This window comes from Mytilus trossulus, chromosome 11 (assembly GCF_036588685.1).
Source record: "Mytilus trossulus isolate FHL-02 chromosome 11, PNRI_Mtr1.1.1.hap1, whole genome shotgun sequence".
In the NCBI taxonomy this organism is placed as follows: Eukaryota; Metazoa; Mollusca; class Bivalvia; order Mytilida; family Mytilidae; genus Mytilus; species Mytilus trossulus.
The window spans coordinates 9,942,128-9,953,494 of record NC_086383.1 but is presented as its reverse complement, the minus strand read 5'-3'; the positions used below and the strand labels follow the sequence as shown (position 1 = coordinate 9,953,494).

General features: G+C 32.2%; 1 protein-coding gene across 1 annotated transcript; it reads left to right on the top strand.

Moving 5' to 3' along the window:
* Positions 1-6,658: 6,658 nt before the first annotated feature.
* LOC134691697 (uncharacterized) lies at positions 6,659-10,930 on the top strand. The gene is made up of 2 exons (XM_063552257.1): positions 6,659-6,769; positions 8,562-10,930. The coding sequence occupies exon 2, from the start codon at positions 8,567-8,569 to the stop codon at positions 10,202-10,204; it is 1,638 nt and encodes a 545-aa protein (XP_063408327.1). The 5' UTR covers positions 6,659-6,769; positions 8,562-8,566; the 3' UTR covers positions 10,205-10,930.
* The last annotated feature ends 437 nt before the right edge of the window (positions 10,931-11,367 follow it).

Below are 11,367 nucleotides of genomic sequence, written 5' to 3'. Positions count from 1 at the left end.
ATGCCAGCTCCAAACCTACCTTCCGGAGAACCTGAGATCACTCCTAGTTTGAACGCGCAGTAACACATATTTTAGAAGAATCATCAGTTCGATCTCAGAATAGGTATCAGAAGGACCCACTAGCTGTAACTGACATAGAAGCTCAAGACATCAAATTAACTGGTTGGAAGACTGGAGCATCAGTATTTCAATTGCAACATATGCATTATATTGTAAAAATGACATGCAGATATTAGATATATCTGTGCCAGTGGTTCATGTATACTTATGCGTAGTAAAACAGCTCTATCTGAGTTACTTGCTAAGTCATGGTTCTATAGATTAAATTAAATTTGTTCATTATAGATTTTTTTAAAGATATTTGTTTGTTGATATGATCTCAATTATAGTTTTTAACCTTGTCATAATCCACGACACCGCTTTTGATTTTGCTCGAAGTTCAGTATTTTTTGTGACTTACTTTTAATGACTCAGCGCATTGTTTATTTATAACTACATATGCAACATGATATATACTTTATGTGCAGCAGAATCTCCTCACACTTCTAGAGCACTTGCGATCATCCCTATGATTATTTTGGGTTCGTGTTGCTCAGTTTTTACTTTTTTTCTTGTTGTTATGTTTTGTGTACTACTGCTTGACTGTCAGTCCAATTTAGTCTTTTGTCATTGCTCAATCAGTATTATTTCGACTTATATGTACATATATATATTCCTTCGGTATATGTCGCCCCTTTTTTAAAAATTATATTACAGTGTATGGAGAACAGTATATACACTAACTTAATCTGATTAAGACACTTAAACTGCAGTATCTACAAAAATAGATGGTCATTTGTGGGCGGCTTAAATTAGGCAGGTTTACGCAATGTAAATCACGACTACATTAGGTTTTAAAAATATTTTAATAAAAAAATAAGAAAACAGGTGAGGTAATATGCATGTACCACTTAAACTTAAACCTACAAGGTATAACCCCATGAGTAGATAAATAATAAAAAAAACAATCGTTTCGCATCATTTTTTTTTATTTTGTGGTTTGTATTAGGCCATTTCATGATCGCAATTGCGTTATCAGTTCATTTTGAACTTCATGACATTGAATGTCTATGTTAGTATCTTTCAACACTCTTATACTTCTGTAACAATTCCGTTCTAAAACTCAACAGGCCAATTGATTGAAAAATGTACTATAAGAAAACCATTATACGTCAAAGAACGGTCTTCAACACGGAACCTTAGCTCATTCCGAACACCTAGCTTTAAAGAGCCATAAAAATGACTAGTATTAAACCATTCAAACGGGAAAACCAATCGTATAATCTATATGAAAAATGAAAGAAACACTTATGAACCACATCAACAAACGACAACCACTGAACATCAGGTTCCTGGCCAGGTACAGGTGCAAACAAATGCAGCAGTTTCATTTCTTAATATGATAATTTTTACACATCCAAAGGGTTTAACAGTGGCTTATTCACATATAAGCGAAAAGATATGTATTTATTTAACGGGAAATTACGAACATACTGTTGAAAGCATAACGAATAGTAGTTGGCCTGCCAAACATATGCCACATTTATTCCATATCAACCAGCATAATTCCCACTTAGAAACACAATCAGGACAGATGCTGCAAACACATGGACACCAAAGGACCTCATTTTTGCAAAAATTGTATTCAAAAGAAAATGCTAGAAAAGGGAAGCATAATGATGTCAAAATCTATATACAAACACTTTTCGAAAAGACTGTAAAATTACTTCAGAAAACATATTCAGTGTTTCAAAACAGCGAACTAAGTCTAGCTGGAAGTATGGGAGAACAAACCAAAGTTGGTAGGCCAGATGAATTCGATTTCGTTATAATTCTACCACAACTATCAGAGATAGATGTATTTTGGCCTGACCGAATGAGGAAAAATAAACATATTCGTGAATATGCCAAAGACTTTAATTTTGGATACCCGGATGCATTTACAAATGATTTCAGATTAGGGATCCATGAATTGCTACTAGCATCTTTGGTAGAAAATTTGAATGATGGCTGGAAAATAGTGCTGACGGGTTGCAATTATTTTACAAGAAAAACTGCTGTAACTTTTCATTTGGTTCGTAGCTCAGACAGTTTTGAAGTAGATATCGATGTTACCATTTTGATTCCTTTTAAAAAGGCAACACTCTCCCCGCATACCGATTTCTTAAACATTAAACAATATTATATAGATATGTTGGCTAACGACAAGGGAATTATTTATGCTATTTTCAGATATGAAACCATGCATTTAGACCAAGCAAGGCGCATCTTGAAAAGGTTCTATTGAAAACAGAGAACAGACAACGGGTTTACACTTTAGCAAAGCTCATTGTCAAGACATTTTTACCAACGATGGAGGTACGTGAACATTGTACAAGATGCAAAGAATCAATAGTTGGTTCATATACACTAAAGAATATCCTTTTTTATATGATACACTTTTATCCAGATGATTCTTGTTGGTCGAACAGTCATTTCAGCAGACGCGTTATAGAACTCTTTGTTATACTTAAGCTTTGCTATGACCAAATCGGTTATAATTTTGTCGAGTACGTCTCGATGAAAACTAAACATCTAGAACATAAATTGAAGTATTCGACCTCTTTGAAACTGTTGATTCCAAAAGATGTCACAGTCAACAGCGATATCAGACATGACGACAAATGGATAAATCAGGGAAAAGAATATGAGGTATCAGCATATTGTGAGTGGGGCGAAATACACTTCCAAATGAATGCAAAACGATGCGGGCCAATCGAAGAGATATGCAAGAGGACAGGCATAAAAGACAAAGTGAAGTTTGGCTATGGACACCTTGATCGAGAGTTAGATTTTGATCCACTTGAAAGTACACCAGGCAAACGGAGGTTTGATCCAACAGAACCAAAAATTGTCCATAACAAAGAGGCAACTCCTCTTTCATGTTTCCTCCCCTCCACAGATGAATTATTTTTATATCGTAGACGATGCTTGCTTCCGAAGAAAGGTAGAAGAGTACTATTGTTTCCTGCAAAAGGAACAATGGGATTTTAAAGAAGTTATTACCAAACTAGTCCAGTTGCTTTTAACATAGTGAAGTATAAAGACGAGAAGAATGTTTAACATTATTTTCAATCGAATACAGTATTAGTTGTTATAAATAGTTACTGGATAGAAAAGACTCATTAAAGCGTTTTCGAACGAATTTTGAACAGATTTTTCTCTGTTGGAATAAAAAAAAAATGTCAAGCATTGTTCATTTATTAACCTTTTGTGTTTAATATGTGTCCCATCAACAGTATATGTTTTTGTTATCATATAAAAGTAACCTAGAAAATCAAACTCCGTCGTTTGTTGCCATATATCATATTTGTTAGTGACTATTGTTTTTTGCTTAAATCTCGCCATTAGTTTTCTCGTTTAAATATTTTTTTACATTTTTCTTATCGGGACCTTTAATAATTAACTTTGCGGTATGGGTTTTGTTCATTGTTGATGGCCGTACGTAGACCTTTGGTTGTTAACTTTTGTTTCGTTTGGTATTTGGTGGAGATTTGTCTCATTGAAATTATACCACATCTTGTTTATTTATCAACGTCATTAACTAGCGGGAAAAAAAACTCAAGTGACACCAACGAACTATAGATTCTCTGAAAATCGTTTTGTGTTTTAGGAGACACAGGTGTGGTTTTTGCTTTATTTGTTTGTTGGTGATCATCACGCTTTCAGCACTATTAGCTATATCTTGGGGTCAGTTTTTAGGAGGAGGAAATTGGACTGCCCAAAGAGAACCTTCAAAACTGACAATATTTGTCAATTAATTTTGTTAACGCACCTGCCATACATGGTGATTGAAATCACAATTTGTATGTGTTTAATAATTGGAGGGATTTTATTCGTTTGTTAATAATTATACACATTGAGCACAATTTCGGAACTTATATATATAAATCTATAGGTTAACTATTGTTCTCTGTTAAACAATAACCTGGTTAAAGAGGCAATTATATTAAAAAAAATCATCAGTGACCCTTGTATCAAATACATTTAAAATGCTAAATAAAGTATGAAGTTAAAATGAACTGCGGACCCAACATTCCAACATGTTTTTTTTCAAATACAGCTGAGAAAAAATGGAGCAGATAATATATTCCTTGTTAAGAAAGTATTTGAAACATTCCCGTCAATTTATCGTTATGACTATGAACGGTTGCAGGGCTGGTAATACTCTCGTAGAGGAAACATTCACAAGCAGCGGCATCGACTCATTTCAAATCCCACAGGGGGGAAAACATGACACCGATTTTTCCTGAAAACAGTATATTTTATGTATCATAAATAGATAAAATATTTTAAAAATACGCATAGAACTAGGGCTACTAGGATCAACAAACATTTAAAACATTGGCATTGATAGTATCGGAGCACGATATTTGTGAAATGTAATGGTTTACTGCTCAAATAATATTTATTTGTATTTTGTGTAATATTTTTCTACAAAATCATGTTCTGGTTGTGACATGTTTATATTTGTTCGGTATATACAATGAAAACCATGACTACTTTAAAAATACTGTATTAAAAAGAGAGAGAAAAAATGTTTTACACTAAAATTTTCAATGAAAAATGGTTATAGAGTCACATAGTCGGTCGGATATGAATAACAGTAGTTAACTGATAGTCAAAAGTCATGAACCGATTGAGAGAAAAACAAATTTTAGTAAACAACCATAACCAGGGAAACACGTCAACTATAAGAGGAAAACAAAGAAACATCAGGATCACCGAAGTGCAACTTAAACAAACACCAACACACATAAAATATAAACAATGGAGATGTGGCATGATTGTAATGAGACAACTCTCCACAAAGGAACAAAGGAGACAGACATTAACAACTATAGGTCACCGTACGGCCTTCAGCAAAGCCCATACCATATGTTTTGTATGCAAATGTCAAAGTACAGTTTTGCACCTTTTAAGAAGCAAATTTGAATGTTTGTGATTTACTTTAACATATTAAAAAAGCATTTGTGTGTAGACAAAAGCACACTCAACAGAATACAACAAGGTACCACAAACGAAAGATTAAATTAATACTCACTATCATTTTTTTTTGTTGAGACCAAATTGGTTGTATTGACCTTTCACTTTTTTTCCTTTAATTTCACTTGTAGTTAAGTGAATTGAACTTTTGAACTTTTATGTTTGTCCAGTATGTAAAAAGTAAAATCACAATAATACTGAACTCAGAGGAAAATCAAGTTGGAAAGTCCATAATCACATGTCAAAATCAAATAACAAAACTCATCAAAAATGAATGAACAAGAACTGTCCTATTCCTAACTTGGTACAGGCATTTTAAAATATAGAAAATGGTGGATTAAACATGGTTCTATAGCGCTAACCCTCTCACTTTAATAACAGTCTCATCAAATTCCGTTATTTTTAATACATTGATGCGTTAAATAAACAGACACAATAAATAAAATAGTCAAAATATTGGACATCAGTAATCATCGTATAACAAGTTTTAAAGGAACAATTTAACTGAACACAAAAACATCTACTATCTACGAACACATTGATTGATTTGATTGTCTGACGTCAGATATTTTTTTTTATACGTCACATACATTTGTCGTTCAATGTGCAAACAAACAATTTTAAAATTTTCATATGCAATGTTAGCATACAGGGTTAAAAAATCAAAAGTATGTAAGAATAAATTTCAGAAACAGACCGAAATCCAAACCAATCCAAAAGTCATATATAGAATCTATAACTTTTTATAGCGGCAATAAACTCATCATAGATACCAGGACTAAATTTAGTATTTACGCCAGGATGCGAGACAGGACAATCATTGTCAAACATACATTGAATGTTACGAAAAAAGTAAAATCTCAAAAATACTGAACTTACAGGAAAATCAATTCGGAAAGTCCATAATTACATGGCAAAATCAAATAACAAAACGCATCAGAAACGAATGGACAAGAACTGTCATACTTCTGACTTGGTACAGGCATTTACAAACAACCTTTATGCTTTTTAGTTTTTAGTTTAAATCAGCTTACAAACACAGTTAATATCAAAATGAAATGGAGAATTGTGACAGTTTTCTGGCAAGGACAAAAATGGATAAAAAAATGATGATTTAATTGGTATCGAATAGGAAAAAGGGACAAACACATTCAAATTAGCTCATCCCTACAAAAATTAGTTTATCACCACTTTTTTTGGCCGAGTGCAGGAAATATGTAGTCATACGGTTTAATAAACCGTTGATTATATTAACGTATTTGTTATTCCGACTTTCGGTAGTTTTCGTCTCTCTTTTATAAATTCATATTAATTAAAGAATTACCATCTTTTAAAAAAAATTACTACATATTATATCATTCAGGCGAATAGATAAGCAAAGATCACAGATTGCTGGTTATTCATATAAGACCATTTTAAATACAAATCAATGACCAATTAGACATTCAAACAGGAAGGCACAATTTCGTCTACACACGCACATATATCAATTATTTGTGTTAAATTGCATAAGGTAGCTAAAACTGATAATTGCTTTTTAAATATTTTTATTGAAAGGAAAATGTAATTTAAATGATAAAGACGTGATTCATACCGTTACGTTATATGTGGACAAAGTTTTTCAGGTATAAAATGAAAATACCTGTGACGATGTGAGTGTCTAGCATTTTCCCTTTTATCTGGTTAGACATATCTTCTTCCTATGGTAAGTTGTAATATAACATGTATAAGACTGCGTTAATCGCTATATTTTCATATCAAATATTTTCTGTCTTGCTTTTTCATTTAGAAATGTTGATTATATTTCGTGGGTAAGCAAGCCCCGCCAATATACAGATAGCATGTATAATAAACTGACATAAATTTTTAATTTGAAATAAATATTCAGTGCGGATTTCGAGGTTTGACGACAAAAATAATTTCAATGATGATACTATTACGAATTTACAATTTATAAATGTTATTATATTATTTCAGTTATGTTTTTTTCGATTTCTCTCGGAATTCACCCATCTTTTAATCCTATGCTGTTAAAAGACGATTTACCTGTACGGTTGTTGCTAGAGTGTTCTAGATCAAGGGGTCCGCGTTTCTAGTATAAATAGAAGCTACTCATTTAAAGTTGTCATATAACTGTCTATACTCAGCGCTGTACATTCAGTCAATGTTATTAAAATTTTCATATAATAAATTGTCATTTGCACCTTAGACATCTACCAAAGCAGTTCAGAAAGGTAGGAAAGTGGGTGGTTTAAAGTAAGCAGCAGGATTAATTAAAATTAACGTGTTTTCTAATTGTTTATATAGATAAGACCGTTGCAATGGTTTTACACTAGTAATTTTTTGGAGCCCTCACTGTTCGGTATGAGCCAATGCTCCGTTTTGTACTTGTCATCTTCCTTTGTCGATTTCGATTATAAAAGGTGTGCCGCATCTTGAAACAGAGCGAGCTGCTATTGTTGTGCCAGACATCAGCGGTCCAATAACTGTTTAAAAAGTTGCATATGTCGTGAATAGGTAAAAACTGTCTTGTGGTTTTTGGAAGAAGAATACTAAGGCTTTTCTATCTCAGAAATAGATCACCTAAGCTGTTTTTGTTAAAACTTTTCGGAATTTTTGTCCTAAATGCTCTTCTACTTAGTAATTTGTTTAGCGTTTTAAACTTTTGTGGATTTGTCACTGATGTGTCTTGTGTAGACGAAACGCGCATCTGACGTAAAAAGACAATTCATTCCTGGTATATATGAGGAGTTTATTTATTTTGAGTTGACAAGATATATGTTACCTATTGTGACAGCATTAAACCAAACATTGCTTAGGGTCAAATATTTTATTTTTGGTCCGCATTGCATAATAATTAAGTACTCTATTTGACCTTTATAACTTTTTTTATTCGAGCGTCAACGGAGGGTTTTGAAGATCAAACTTTAAGTGGTGGTTGTTTTTCTGATATGCAGTGAAATGTAATGTGATTTTTTTTCTATAGTACTGGAAAGGATAAAACTTTACTCAAGTATTTTTTTATTTGAACAAAGATAGATTATGGAACAATTAAACAAAGACTAATAGGTGAAATAAATTATGGTATTACACCTAAATAAAAAAAAAAGCTTGACACTTTATGGTCTATTTAATATAGTGCTATAAATTCACACAATTTTTCGAGATTTTTGTAAGTTCGATAATAAGACTGGATAATAGTTGCACTATAAGAATAAGCATTTTTAATTCATGATATAAATATGAATCTTGATTTCCCTGAAATCGCAATAACTTATCTCGCATTTTCGTTTATTTTTTTAAAAATTACAATAATAAATATCTGCAATTATTTCTGGATTTACAGTATTGTATTTTCTTATTAAACTCCTTCTTACCAGGTTATATTGCTTTTAGAAAATGCTATTTGAAATCATCTTTAATCAATTTATGTATAACATTTACAGAAGTTTAATTGTACATAGCTTGAATACAAACAAAATGTATATCTATTTCAGAAATAATGGAATCACGCTTTTCCGCTAAATATGATAATTTACTTAAATGGCCATATCAATTAATACCGGGAGATCATCAACATAGTTTGGAGAGCATAAGTAGTGACTGCGATGACGAAGATATCAATGGACTTGTTTCCCACTTAGAAACAAAATCAGGACAGATGTTGCAAACACGTGGATGTCACAGGACCTCATTTTTAACGAAATTGCTATCAATTGAAAATAACCGAAAAGGGACATATGAAGATGTAAAAATCTATATAAAAACGCTCTTTGACAAGACCCTTAAATTGCTACAGGAAACGTACGCAGTGTTTCAAAACAGCAAACTACATCTAGCCGGAAGTATGGGAGAGCAAACCAAAGTTGGCAGACCTGATGAATTCGATTTCGTTATTTTTCTACCACAACTATCAGAAATAGATATATTTTATCCCTACAACATGGATACAAATAAGCATATCCGTGACTATGCCAAAGATTTTAATTTTGGTAATCCGGATGCATTTACCGATGCCATCAGATTTGGTATCCATGAATTAATACTAGCATCATTAGTTGAAAATTTGAATGATGATTGGAAAATAGTGCTAACGGGTTGCAATTTCTTTACAAGAAAAACCGCTGTAACCTTCCATTTGATACGTAGCACCGACTGCTTTGAAGTAGATATCGATGTTACCATTTTGATTCCTTTTAACAAGGCCACACTTTCACCACACGCAGATGAATTGAAAATAAAACAGTCCTATATAGATAAGTTAGCTAACAACGAAGGAGTTATCTATGCTATTTTCAGGTATGAAAACCACGCTTTTCGACCAAGCAAAGCTCATCTTGAGAAAGCTCTTTTAAAAACAGAGAGCAGACACAGAGTTTACACTGTAGCAAAACTCATAGTTAAAACATTTTTACCGACGATGGAGGTTCGTGAACATTGTAAGCGATGCAAAGAATCAATAGTTGGCTCATATACACTAAAAAATATCCTTTTTTATATGATACAATTTTATTCAGATGATTCATATTGGTCGGACAGTCAGTTTAGCACACGCGTAATAGAACTCTTTGTTATACTTAAACATTGTTATGACCAAATATTTTATAACTTTGTTGAATACGTCTCAATAAAAAGTAAGCATCTAGAAAACAAATTAAAGTATTCACCATCATTAAAACTTTTAATTCCTAAAGATGCCGTAGCCACAAGCGATATCAGACATGGCGATGAATGGATAAAGCAGGAAAAAGAATATGAGAAGTCAACTTTTCTTGAATTGAGCGAAATACATTTCCAAATGAATGCAAAACGATTTGGTTCAAATGCAGAGTTATACACAAGGATAGGTATTAAAGACAAAGTGAAGTTGTACTATGGATATCTTGATGAAGAGATCGATTTTAATCCATTCGAAAGTACACCAGGCAAACGAAAGACTGATTCAAAAGAACCAGAATGTGTCCTAAAGGAGGCAATTCCTCTTTCGTGTCTTCTCCCCTCCGCAGAAGAGTTATTTGATATTATTGACGATGTCTCCTTCAAAAGAGAGGTAGAAAAGTACTTTTGTTTTCTGCAAAAAGAACCTTGGGATTTTAAGGAGGTGGTTACCAAACTAGTTCAGTTACTTTTAACAAAGTAGATCACAAAGGAGAAAACAAATATTTTACATTACATACAGTTGTAAAGTTAGAAATATTTGAAGGACATTAAGGACACAATAACATATTTTTGGAATAATTTTAGAAATATATCAGAGTTTAATATGGAAGACACTTTGAATTATCCATTATTGTCCAATCACTTGTATATAAAATGTAGTCAATTAACAGTATATATTTATGTTATTAGATAGGTGTATTCTACAATAGCAAACGTTTACATTTCGTTTAATGTTTTTGCAATGTTTCTTCCAAAGTGTTTTGTTTGAGAAGACGATAATGTGGTTTTAATTTTATTTGATTTTGGTGATTAAAACCAATTCAGCTGTTGTTATCCATTCGTTTGATATGTTTGAGCTTTTGATCTAACCATTGATAATAGTCTTCGTGTTTTTAGTTTTCCTCGGATTTCAGTATTTTTGTGATTTTACGTTTTTCAGCACTAAGCTAATAACTTATGGAAATCCAACGGGGTCAATATTCTTAATTCGTAATTTAACTTGTCAATTCGTAACGTGTAACTGTGTTATTTCTAAATTGTAAATTCGTAAATTGTTAATGTGTAACTTGGTACTGTAAAATTCAGAATGCTTAATTCGTAAATTGTCAATTTGTAACTTGCACCTTTGTAGTTTCAACATTCCTAATCGGTAAACTGTCAGTTTGTTATTAGTAACTGTGCAATTTCATAATGCTTCATTCGTAAATTGTCGACTGATTTGTAACTTGTATCTTTGTATTAAAATTCAACATTCTTCATTTGTTAATTGTCAATTTGTAACTTGTAGATTTCAAAATTCCTTATTGGTAAATTTTGTATATTTATGTTTTGTAACTTGTAACATGTGACTTGTCGATTCGTGAATTATCGATGTGTGAAATGTCGAAGCGTTAAATGTCACCGTTGTATTATGCTAACTATCATTATGACGACAGATGGCGCTCGGCTTCTTCTTCAGTGTATTATCCTCCTATTAGTCGGAGTACCTCTATGTGGAATATATACCTAAGTTATTTTAATCCATTAATTACAGAAAATGCGTCTTAAAAAGGCAAAACAAAAATTTCATGTTTACAGGATCCCAGTTTAATTTTGTTTACTGACGTGTACTTTCGTTCTAGAACGGAAACTATATAAAAAAAA